Source organism: Labrus bergylta, chromosome 1 (genome assembly GCF_963930695.1).
Source record: "Labrus bergylta chromosome 1, fLabBer1.1, whole genome shotgun sequence".
NCBI classification, from domain to species: Eukaryota; Metazoa; Chordata; class Actinopteri; order Labriformes; family Labridae; genus Labrus; species Labrus bergylta.
The window spans coordinates 36,060,033-36,072,532 of NC_089195.1; the positions used below are offsets into that span (position 1 = coordinate 36,060,033).

The 12,500-nt window shown below is 41.5% G+C and overlaps 1 protein-coding gene across 13 annotated transcripts in view; it reads right to left on the bottom strand.

The window, feature by feature from the left end:
- Positions 1-12,500, bottom strand: part of LOC114918953 (NLR family CARD domain-containing protein 3-like) — a 107,319-nt gene that overhangs the window by 76,675 nt on the left and 18,144 nt on the right. For all 13 annotated transcript variants that reach the window (XM_065960111.1, XM_065960161.1, XM_065960126.1 and 10 more), the window contains one exon: positions 5,233-5,406. In XM_065960111.1, coding sequence (XP_065816183.1) covers positions 5,233-5,406 — 174 coding nt within the window. The remainder of the gene's footprint in view (positions 1-5,232; positions 5,407-12,500) is intronic.

Sequence of the window (12,500 nt, forward strand, 5' to 3'; positions counted from 1 at the left end):
TTTTTTTTTTTTTTTTAATTTTTTTTATTTGTTTTTTTTTTTTTTTTTTTTTTAATTTTTTTTTTTTTTTTTTAATTTTTTTTTTTTTTTTTAAAAATCTTACTTCGACCACGACTACTCGGTGAGGACGCTGCAACAGCGTAAGAAATATGCCAAAATTAAGAAGATTTTAAAGGGGGAAGGCATCCGTTTCCAGACACCCTTAAACAAGATGCACATCCACTGGGCTAACGGAGTGAAAACGTATGGCAGTGCAGAGGATATGAAGTGGAAGAAACAAGAAACAACTCAGGAGAATCTACCCTCATCGAAAAGCTCAACAGGGAACGCAGCATGGAAACACATCTCGAGTGATCGAACACGGGAGACCAGCAGACGTGCACGGGGACGGCTGCAGGAATTCCAGCGCAGGGACAACGATGCTGCAGAATGAGTGTTTAATTTAAGTCTAGTTTAAATGAGAGGGGAAAAGAAAGGCATAATCTCTCAAGAAATAAGGTAAGCCCAACAATTGCCTGGTTTAAAAGGGTTATAGATATCTGGACTCACGGCTTGAGAGGAACAGAGATAAAACTGTTGGTCTAGTATGGGAAGATTAACCCCTTGTGGGCTGAACCTCTCTACTAGTAGGGGGCCCTTTCACTGTGAGAGCTCTCCCCCTCAAAACAAAAAGAGAGTCAACATGAAACAAAGTTTGTTGACATCTGTTTAAGGAGGTCACCTTTTCTGTGTTTAGTTAAAGTGCAATGTTCTAAAAGGTGGTTCAAAACGTTACTTATTGTTCAAAAGTGTCTTACTAAGAGCTTGTGGAGGTGTTGTTACAAAGATAATAGAACTATAAACAGTTCATGAATACAAAACAAGAGGAGATTAAAGTAATGTCTCTAAATGTTAATGGCTTAGGAAAGCCAGTGAAAAGAGCTAAAATTATGACCAAACTCAAAAAGGAAAAGATTCAGATACATTTCCTTCAAGAGACTCACTTATCAAAATCAGAACAGGAGAAATGAAAAAGATTTGGATTTAGAAACACTTTCTATAGTTCACACTCTAATACTCGCAAAAGAGGGGTAGCAATATTAAAATCCAATGTGATCAAGTTTGAATGCCAAAAAGAAATATAGGATAAAGAGGGACGTTACATTATGGTTAAAGGAACAATTGGGCAGACATTAATAACATAATCAGAAGCTAATCAGAAAACATTGCCAAAAAACATCCAAAACAGATTTGAAAAAAGGGAAAGCCGTTATAATTTAAAAGGAACACAGATCTTTAATAAACCGAGATTCAGAACCAAATTGAGGGAACGATGTTTTACTGTGAAAGGAATCTCAACAGAGAAACTAAAGACTCAAAATCAAACATGATATTTAAAAGAAAAATTAAAGGCAGTTTGTTGAATAAATATGTGGAAATATGTCAGTGAGATACTGTTTTGTTTCGTGATGCTGTAACAAAAATGTATTGTGATATACTTTGTACAGTGTATAATGAATTGGTAAGGAGGACTTACAGGGGGGGCTGCCAGTGGCTGTGTTTGCCTGCAGCCATTTAATTTAATTTTAAATTGTTTTTGAATTAAGTGTTTTGTTTGTTTTAATTAATGTTTTGTAAAAGAAGGGCAGATATTATAAGATTAATCTTCTTTCTGCTCCCTTTTCATTCAAAATTTGAGATTTTATGTTTGTTTGTTTTCTTAACTCCATTGTTTTTTTTAATGAATAAAATTGACAAATAAATAAATAAAAATAAAAAACATTGGTGAACATATATGCCCCACCGGAGAGTTATAAGGAATTTTTCAAATCCTTATTTGATATAATAGCAGTAAAAGCAGAAGGTATATGCAAATGTGGAGGTGATCTCAACGTAATAATGGACTATGACATGGACACGACCAGTGTGAAGAGAAATAAGAACTCTACAACAAAGATGGTTACAAAATGAGTGGGAGGAAATGTTTTTTTTTTATGTATGGAGAGACCTGCATCCTCAGCAAAGAGACTTCAGTCATTACTCATCAACGCAATTCTGTCCACTCCAGGGATTGATTATTTTTTTATGCAAAAAGAAAATAGAGATATAATACAAGAATGTCAGATTGGAGTGCAGATGTTTCTGATCATAGTGCAGTTTACCTAAAGATACTCCTGAATTGTAGACAGAGAAATACAATATGGAGGGCTAAATGTGGAATACTTAATAACAATCAGTGTCGAGCAAATCAGAGCTGAATAAAGACTTGGAGGAAAATAATAATGGTGAGACAAACCCAGCAATATTATGGGATGCATTAAAAGCAGTAATAAGGGGGAAATTGATCGCAATCACAAGCAACCTCAAGAAAGAGAGAGAAAAACAATACAACATATATGTAACCGAACTAAAACAATTAGAACAAAAGCATAAAGGAAAAACTGACCAAAAAATACAACAACGAATGAAAGAGGGGAGGAAAAAAATAGAGGATTTGCTTCATTTTGAAGCAGAGACAAAAGCGAGATATCTAAAACAAAGTTATTATGAAACGGGCCCAAAAGCTGTGAAATTATTAGCTAGACGATTACGAAAACAACAGGCCGAAATTACTGTCAATAAACTGCATGATCCAAAAACAAACCAATTAAAATACGAACCAGGAGAAATTGAAAAGATCTTCAGAGATTACTACAAGGATCTTTACACTCAACAATCTACCTCAAATCAAAACGACATTAGAACATTCCTTGACTCCTTGGAGTTACCCTCAATAGATACAACGCAGAATCGACACATAACAGAACAGATAACCACAGAGGAAATCCTGAAAACCACAGGAAGACTAAAACCAAATGAGGCACCTGGAAGTGATGGATTTCCATCCGAGTGGGACGAAAAATTGTCTCCATTATTACAAACTACTTTTAATTGGATCATGGCTGAAAACATTGTACCTCCCACCTGGAAGGAAGCAATAATCACAGTACTCCACAAACCCCAAAAAGATAAGGACTACTGCCAAAACTATAGACCAATATGGATTTGAAATGTTGATTATAAGATGTATACCTCAATAATATCAAACACACTCCAAACATTTGTAGCAGACCTGATAGATGAAGACCAGACAGGGTTTGTAGGGGGAAGACAGACACAAGACAATGTTAGAAGGACATTACACATCATACACAGAATACACAAAGAAAATGTACCTGTAGCTTTGATCAGCCTAGATGCTGAAAAAGCATTTGATAGAGTCAATTGGGAGTCTTTATATTTAACATTGGAGAGGTTTAGATTTAATGAAAAATCTATTCAATGCATTAAATCCATCTATAATGCACCCACGGCGAGAGTAAAGGTTAACGGTTCTCTCTCTGATAGATTCCAACTTGAGAGAGGAACTAGACAGGGTTGCTGTCTTAGCCCGACTCTATTCGCTCTGTATATCGAACCGTTAGCCCAAATGATCAGGCAAGACAATTCAATAACTGGAATAGAATTTAATAAACAAAAACACATAATTGGTTTGTTTGCTGATGATGTCATGATCTACATAAAGGACCCTGTGAACATGTTTATGCAACTTGTGGAAATTCTAGAAAAATTCAGTTTGTACTCTGAGTACAAAATAAATGTACTTAAAGGTATACTTCACCCATTTGCATTTAGCTTTGTATCATTAGAAACCTGGTAGTATTTTTGAATGGTCGTGCATCCCGCCCTCATTTTCGTGTTCATTCGTGTTCACGGCGGAGCCTGGCCCCTGGGAGCCCGGCCGCCGTGAGCTGGCCGCAACACAAGACCGGCCTGTCGGCAGCAATCGTCTCGCGGCTATATTGCCGCCAACGGCCACTGCCAGCTCAGCAGCCGAGACATAAGGCCTGCCTGTCGGTGAGGACGAGGAGCCGGGGCCGGCTCGAGCTGGGGCGGACTGGTAGTGTCGGTGCTCTCACTGTTTGCCTATGACCACAGACATAGAGTCTGTTTTCTGACAGGAATTTACAAGATCAATTCTGGAAGAAATCTCTGAATCAGTTGAGGAAACGTCCTCATGTGTTGAAGTAAATATATCTGTAAATGTTTTTATTACTATATTTCTCCTGCTATACTGTATATTTTGAAGAAACTGTATCGATCGAATTTCCCTCTGGGATTAATAAAGTATTTCTGATTCTGAACTAGAGGACCTTAGTGGGAGTGGCCTGCGGCCTTTTCACGACCAAGAAGGCACCAACTTCAAAATGTTTTTCACATTTCTACTACATATATGACCCAATGTCAATACAGATTCATGTTTCAACGGGTGAAGTATCCCTTTAGACTCCAGTTCTCATGTTTAACAGCTCACCAAACCAAAAACTTAAAGAATTCAGAATAAACTGGGAAGCAAGATCACTAAAATACCTTGGTATAAATATAACCAAAAACTTATCAAAACTATATCAAAGTAATTATGGACAGATAGACAGCAATATAAGGAAAGACATTGAAAGATGGTCCACCTATCCACTGGGGCTCCATGATAGGATAAGTGTGGTGAAAATGAACATATTACCATGTTTGATGTATTTATTTCTATAAATGCTGAGAAAATAGTTCAAAGTGCCCCGTTTATTTAATTTTCGTATCATGATATCAACCTTTACGTTGTTCATTATACATAGGTTTTAATACAATTTGGGGAAAGTGAAACGTATGAAACCTGCTGTCGGGCCGGATACGGTCCGCGGGCCGTATGTTTGACATCCCTGCCCTAAGATAAGAGTAAGGGAAAAAAAAGACGATCGTCTGCAACGAAAAGTGAATAAAGTAAACATCTGTAATATTTATTCTAGTTATAGAGAAGACATTCAATCAAAGAGTCTTCAATTTAAACTTTCCTTTGACAGTTTCAGAATCTCAGTGTCACAAACATCTCAGACAAAACAAGTGTTTGACTTTATTTTTACGTCTGATGGTTGAAATTGGAATGATTGTTTTTCTTTGTTTAATTATTCATAATTGATCTAAAAATCAGCTGTTCAGGTGGTAAAGAGTGAAATATACAACACGTTATTTTTTATATATATTTAGGTTTCAAATGTAAGGCTTTAAATTGCTACCACTCTGTGGATGAAACCACAGAAGAAGAAAATGGACTTCAGCATTAAGATCCTCAGTGTGGATCATTTGATTATTAGCCTGAAGTCTACAGTTTAGTTTCACATCATATGAATCTGAACAGAGAAATTAAACCTGTTGTCTTACTTCAGAGTCTCCAGTCTACAGTTTGGACTCTTCAGTCCAGAACACAGCAGCTTCACTCCAGAATCCTGCAGCTCGTTGACGCTCAGGTCCAGCTCTCTCAGATGGGAGGGGTTGGACTTCAGAGCTGAGGCCACGACTTCACAGTGAGTCTCTGACAGTCCACAGCTATAAAACCTGTCATGACATTAATGGTACATAATGTTATTTAAAGGAATGTCTTAATATTTTGACAAATTGTGTTTTTCACATCAGAGGTGTGTGTGTGTGTGTGTGTGTGTGTGTGTGTGTGTGTGTGTGTCTGACTGCTCCTGGTCCCGGTGATGGAATTGAAAAATGGAGTGTGCATTAAGTGTGAACTATATCATCAGCGTGTATAACGCAGCGCAGTTTAACTGCGTGTGTCTCTGTGTGTGTGTGTCTGTGTGTGTGTGTGTGTGTGTGTGTGTGTGTATCTGTGTGTGTGTGTGTGTGTGTGTGTGTGTGTCTATGTGTGTGTGTGTGTGTGTGTGTGTGTCTCTGTGTGTGTGTGTGTGTGTGTGTGTGTGTGTCTCTGTGTGTGTGTGTGTGTGTGTGTGTGTGTGTGTGTGACTGTGTGTGTCTCTGTGTGTGTGTGTCTCTGTGTCTGTGTGTGTGTGTGTGTGTGTCTCTGTGTGTGTGTGTGTGTGTGTGTGTGTGTGTGTGTGTGTCTCTGTGTGTGTGTCTCTGTGTGTGTGTGTGTGTGTGTGTGTGTGTGTGTGTGTGTGTGTGTGTGTGTGTGTGTGTGTGTGTGTGTGTGTGTGTCTCCGTGATGCTCCGTCATGAAGACAGCAGAGAGAGGAGCAGGGAAAAGTAGCTGCAGCTTCATCAAATGTGTTTAATACTTGTAGCCTAGTTTTAAATAAAGTATAGCATAGTTAAACATGAATGATGGTAAAACATTTACCCGCCCTGTGGCGGATAGCCCTCTGAAATTTACTCGCCAACAAGAAAATCTACACGTTTGGTGTTAATTTCAGACCCTGAGTATACGTCATTACATCATACATAATATCAAATCAAGACTTATAGTATTCAAGTAATAGACTATTAATGACAGGAAATGTTTCAACTTTTAAAGAAAATACTGACATGCTCTTTGTCTCGCTTTTTAACAGAGAAAAAAGTTTATTTTAGATCTTCAAGTTTACTATTTGGAGGCTGGAACGAGTTTTCATTGTAGCCATGTAGGCTAACTCATTTAGCTGCGATCTGCTCATAGAGTCAGAGCAGAACAAACAGCAGACCGGGGACTCAACTTATGTTGTTTTATTGTCACAAATCACTCTGTTACGTTACTTTTATTTACCCCTGACCCCCCGTTACATGCTCAACTTTGTCAAAGCTAACTAGAGAAAGAAATCTTGTTTTTGAAGCTTATAGCAAATGAATTGTTCTCAGATGGATTCTTGTTTTGAGTTTGTAAAGTTGTAATAAAGGGGCAGTTAAGAGACGAGCAAGAAGGTTGTGACAACAAACAACATCAATTGAGTCCCCAGTCTGCTGACACGACTTCCTTTAAAAAAAATAAAGGTGAACATAATACCTTACTAACACTATTAAATGTACTGGAACAAATGTGTGTAAAACAAAAACTAAATGTATTATTTTGTCCGGTTTACTTTTTTCTCCACCCGGCCACCTTCTGTCTGTAACGTGATGTAAGGTATTACTGTTGGTAACTTCAGTAATCATGTCACTTTTACTAAACAGTTATCTGGTTAATGGTGTTACTTTAAGTTCTTCTACTGTCAGTGTTGCTCCCCCGACCTGGCCTAGTGGTGCCAGAGAAGAAGTTTCTGGATGTAAATACAAAGAAGCAACACAGTTTAGAACTTGCCTCTTTAGGGTATTATGCTCCTCACAAGCGCTATGCGCCCTCTAGTGACCTGATTGAGGATTGCAATAACATAGTAACAAGTTCAGTGCGCTGGAATTCGGCTCTAAATAGCTATTTTAGACACATAAACATGAAAAGATATATTGGGGTCTCTTTTTAACTCAATACATTTGTTCTGTACTTTCACTAGATCATGAACCTTTTGACTGTCCCAATGACTTTTAACACAATTTTTAGTTTTAGACGAAACACATTTGAATGACTTATATACACGTTTTTTTAACCCTTTACATCAGCATAAAGTGAGGACAGAAAAACTAATCAAATGTCCCTTTCCACGCACGCTAACACAACTCGTCAGACTTTAATCTGGTGACGTTGGCTCGAGTCCATGAAGGAGGAAAACAAAAATGTCCGAGCGGTTTAAATCAAGACAAAGAAAAATATATTCTTGATTTACTTAATAGACCGTGAGCAGGAGTTAACCTTTAAATCAGCATTCAACATTATCCCAGTCTTTGGTTAATGGGGTCGTAATTAGGGCTGCTGCAGTGATCCAAGGTGGCTCAATAGTGCAGTGTGAGGTATTATCGCACGCCCCCCCCACCTCTTTTATTTGTTTGTGAATCAAACAAACTCTCTCTCTCTCTCTCTGTCTCTCTCTCTCTCTCTCTCCGTCTATCTCTCTCTCTCTCTCTCTCTCCCTCTCTCTCTCCCTCTCTCTGTCTCCCTCTCTCCATCTCTCTCTCCCTCTCTCTCTCTCTCCATCTCTCTCTCTCTCCCTCTCTCCCTCTCTCTCTCCCTCTCCCTCTCTCTCTCTCTCTCTCTGGTGCATGCTGGGAGTGAGTGGTGCGGAGTGAGACGCTGAGCGAGTGTGTTTGATAGTTTCTTTTCTTTAGTAATTTGATTTAATTTAATGTAGTTTATTGGTTGTAGTTTCACTTTAAGTTAATAGTTAGTGTGTGTTTGTGTTTGTGTTTTTCTTTTTCTCTCCTGCCGGTGTCTCGCCGGTCGGCGTCTTCAGACGTCATGGTAAATGGAGTCACCTTCGGCCACCTCACGCGAAAGCATGGCATTAAAATTAATGCCAGCTTTCCGTGCAGCGTGGAGGAGATTGGGCTTGCGGTGGGGGAGAAGGTCGGGCACAGCAGCGTGAGGTCGGCCGCTCGGATGAACAGCGCCGTGGTCATCTTCCTGGATCAGGTGGAGAAGGTGAACCGAGTCGTTGAGACGGGCATCACAGTGAACGAAATGTTTGTACAGGTGGCTCCACTGACACAGCCTTCCACCAGAGTCATCCTGTCCAATGTCCCTCCGTTCATAACCGACGAGTTTCTTAGCAGAGAGCTCTCCAGACATGGGAAGGTGGTGTCCCCCATAAAAAAGATTCTGTCTGGATGTAGATCTGCTGAAACACGTGGTGTCTCACCGGAGACAACTGTTTATGATACTTAACAATCGGGATGCGGACCTCAACCTCCGCTTCCATGTTAAAGTAGATGATTATGACTACGTGATATTTGCCACCTCGTCGGCTATGAAGTGTTTTGGTTGTGGTGAGGAGGGACACACCGTGAAGGCCTGTCCGAGACAAGGGGATCCGGCTCCGCCTGGCCGTGGGGTGACGCCCGGCCCTGTGGCGGGGCTTTCCGCTGCTCCGCCACGGGAGGCCCCTGAGACTTCATCTGCTGCGGCCCGGACCGCGGCATCTGAGCGGCCGATAGCGGCGCCGCGGAGCGCACCGCGCCTCGCCGCTGCTGTGTCTGACCTGGAGCACGGGGTGGTGAGTATGAATGATGTGCACGGTGTGGGTGAAAACAATCAGGGAAGTGAAGGAGAGGTTTTGGGTGATGTGGTGGAAAGTGAGGTGGGTGAAGAAAAGGGGGAAGAAACAGCTGGAAAAAGTGTGAGTGAAGTGCAGATAAATAAAGCAAGTGGGGTCAGTGAAGTGCAGGAGGGTGTGTCAGAGGAGGAAGATGAAACACAGGCAGAGGAGGCAGGTGGGGGGAACAGTAAACTTACATGGGGGGAACAGGTGGAAGAGGCTGAGATGGAGGAGGAGGAAGAGGAGGCAGTGAGGGTCAAATCTGCTTCTAAACGCAGAAGGAAAACTAGAGGCACAAAGTATGAGGCAAAGAATAGCAAAGTGGAGGAGGAGGAGGACAGACAGACAGTAGGGGGACAGGGACAGACAGAGGAAAGTGAAAGTGATGACTGTGTCTCTGATAGCAGTGATATATCTGGATTTAAAATAAGTAACAGTCAACAGAAAAAACTTTACTCTGCAGAAATGATTAAGTCGTTTTTAGCAAAAACCAAAAATGCTAAAGGTGTTAAAATTGAAGAGCATTTCCCAGTTTTAAGTTTGTTTTATACCTCGGCCAGACTCCACATGAGCCAAAAGGAGGAGTCTGGCATCACTAACAAGGAGTTTTTTAGATTAAAAAAACTTGTGTGTAAAGTTAGAAAACAACTGAACAATGATGACGGGAAGAGCTCCAATGTGTGTTTTAATTAATTTATTGATTTTTATTTTTGTTTTTAATTTCTCACTTATGGATAATTTTAGAGTGGGAAGTTTGAATATAAATGGAGCCAGAGAGTCAAAAAAAAGAGCAACTATATATGAAACGGCCAAAATAAAACATATTGATGTTTTTTATTTCCAGGAGACACATAGTGATAGCACCAATGAGGCAGACTGGAGGAGAGAGTGGGAGGGGGAAGTCATTTTAAGTCACAACACTTCTCTTAGTGGAGGAGTTGGCTTTCTCCTCTCCAAGTCTTTCACTCCGGTTTCACTGGAGGTCGAGCATTTTATCGAGGGGAGGTTGCTTTTAATTAAAGCACGGTTCGACCTTTTTACTGCAGTTTTTATCAATGTGTATGCTCCAACAATCGGTGCAGAGAGGAAGCTGTTTTTACAAAAAGTTAACCATGTTTTAAATGGCTGTGCCTCGGAGGATTTTTTATTCTTGGGTGGGGATTTTAACTGTACAGAAAATGCATCTTTAGATCGCAACCATGCAGAGCCGCATCCAGTTTCCCAACATGTTCTGAGGCAGCTGGTCTATTCTCATGGCCTGGTGGACGTGTGGAGAAGGATGCATGCAGACTGCCGACAGTACACATGGTCCCACCTCAGAGAGAGTAGGATCTCCTCAGCTAGACTCGACCGTATTTATTGTTTTAAGCATCATTTTAATATTTTTAAAATGTGCAGTATTGTTCCTGCTGGTTTTACTGACCATTCTTTACTCTTGTGTAATGTTTTTATTCAAAACATTTTACCTAAAAGTGCTTATTGGCATTTTAATTCAGTCTTAACATTTGATAAACATTTTAAAGAGGTTCTTATTTATTTCTGGGATGTTTTTAGACAGAGGAAGGGTGAGTTTAACAGTCTTAGGCAGTGGTGGGACCATGGTAAGACTGAGATTAAACTTTTATGTCAACAGCACACCCTCAATGTCACCAGAGACATCACCAGATCTATGAAAGACCTGGAGACTGATATAGTGGAACTAGAAAGATTGAGCGAGTCCACAGCAAATCGAGGATATATTGAAATCCTCAAAGTCAAAAAGCTAGCTTTAGCCGACCTGTTGGATGTTAAAGTACAGGGTGCACTGGTCAGGTCCCGGTTTCAAGCCATCACGGAGATGGATGCTTCCTCTAGTTTCTTCTTCAGCCTGGAGAAGAGGAGTGGGCAGAGGAGGGTAATCCACTCACTTTTAGCAGACACAGGGCAAACATTGACAGAGCCATGCCAGATAAGAAGGCGAGCTGTGAGTTTTTACTCGGCACTCTATTCAAGTGAGTATGAGGAGGAGGAAGCTCTGATGGAGGAGTTCTGTAATGGACTGCCTCAGGTCTCTGAGGAGACAAACTCACAGCTCAACGGGCTGTTACAGATGCAGGAACTGAAGGCCGCTCTGCAGGGCATGCAAGGGCGGCGGGCTCCCGGCATAGACGGCCTGAGTGTAGAATTTTATAAAGCCTTCTGGGACATCTTTGCAAAAGATCTTTTAGATGTTTTTAATGAAAGTCTGGCCTCTGGCTCAATGCCCATGTCCTGCAGGAGAGCCGTAATCACCTTGCTCCCGAAAAAAGGTAACCTGCAGGACATCAAAAACTGGCGCCCTGTGTCTTTGCTGTGTGTGGATTACAAGCTTCTGTCCAAACTCTTTGCCTCCAGGCTGGGGAAGGCTATGGAGCAGGTCATCCACCGGGACCAGACCTACTGTGTGCCCGGCAGGTCCATGGTGGACAATGTCCACCTCATTCGTGATGTTTTGGACGTCTCCAGCTCATCGGGCTGTAACACTGGTCTGATTTCTCTAGACCAGGAAAAGGCATTTGACCGCGTTGAACACAACTTCCTCTGGAAAGTTATGGAGAAGTTTGGGTTCAGCGCTGGGTTCATAGCCAAGATCAAAGTGTTGTACAGTGGGGTTGAGAGTGTGCTGAAGTTTAACGGCGGCCTGTGTGCTCCTTTCAGGGTGTGTAGAGGCGTCAGGCAGGGCTGTGCTCTGTCCGGCATGCTTTACACACTCTCCCTGGAACCCCTCCTTAACAATATACGCTACCACTCACAGGGCTTGGTTTTACCTGGTTTTAATAGCAACATTGTCTTAAGTGCTTATGCCGATGACATTGTTGTTTTTATTAAAGACCAGAGGGATGCAGATATTTTAACCAACATTATAAAACGTTTTAGCGTAACATCGGCAGCGAGGGTGAATTGGATAAAAAGTGAAGCCCTCGCTGTCGGTGAGTGGCGTGACGGTCTCCCAGTTCTTCCCCAGAGCTTGGCCTGGAGAACAGATGGCTTTAGGTACCTGGGGGTTTTCCTCGGGAAAGAACACATAGTCCAGAAGAACTGGGAGACTGTCACAGAAAAAATTGAGGGGAAACTTTCCAAGTGGAAATGGCTGCTCCCTCAAATGTCTTTTAAAGGTAGAGTATTGGTTTTAAACAACCTTGTAGCATCCCAACTGTGGCACCGCTTAACCTGTGTAGACCCCCCTTCAGGCTTGCTAGCCCAGCTACAAAGGAAAATGGTAGATTTTTTTTGGGATGGTCTACACTGGGTGCCACAGGGGGTGCTGTTTTTAACCAGGGAGGAGGGGGGACAGGGCCTCGTCCACCTGGCCAGCCGGACAGCCACCTTCAGACTACAGTTCTTACAAAAATATCTGACAGGTCCGGTTGATCTAGTGTGGAGAGATGTGGCCAGCTGCATTCTCAGACGTGCAGATTTCCTGGGGCTGGATGCTGCTCTGTTTTTAATTGATTCTAAACTTTTAAAATTAAGTGGGCTGCCTCCGTTTTATCAGGGTGTTTTTAAGTCTTGAGCCCTTTTTAACTGTAAAAGGTGCCCAAAGTCTGACTCTCTGTACTGGTTGTTGAG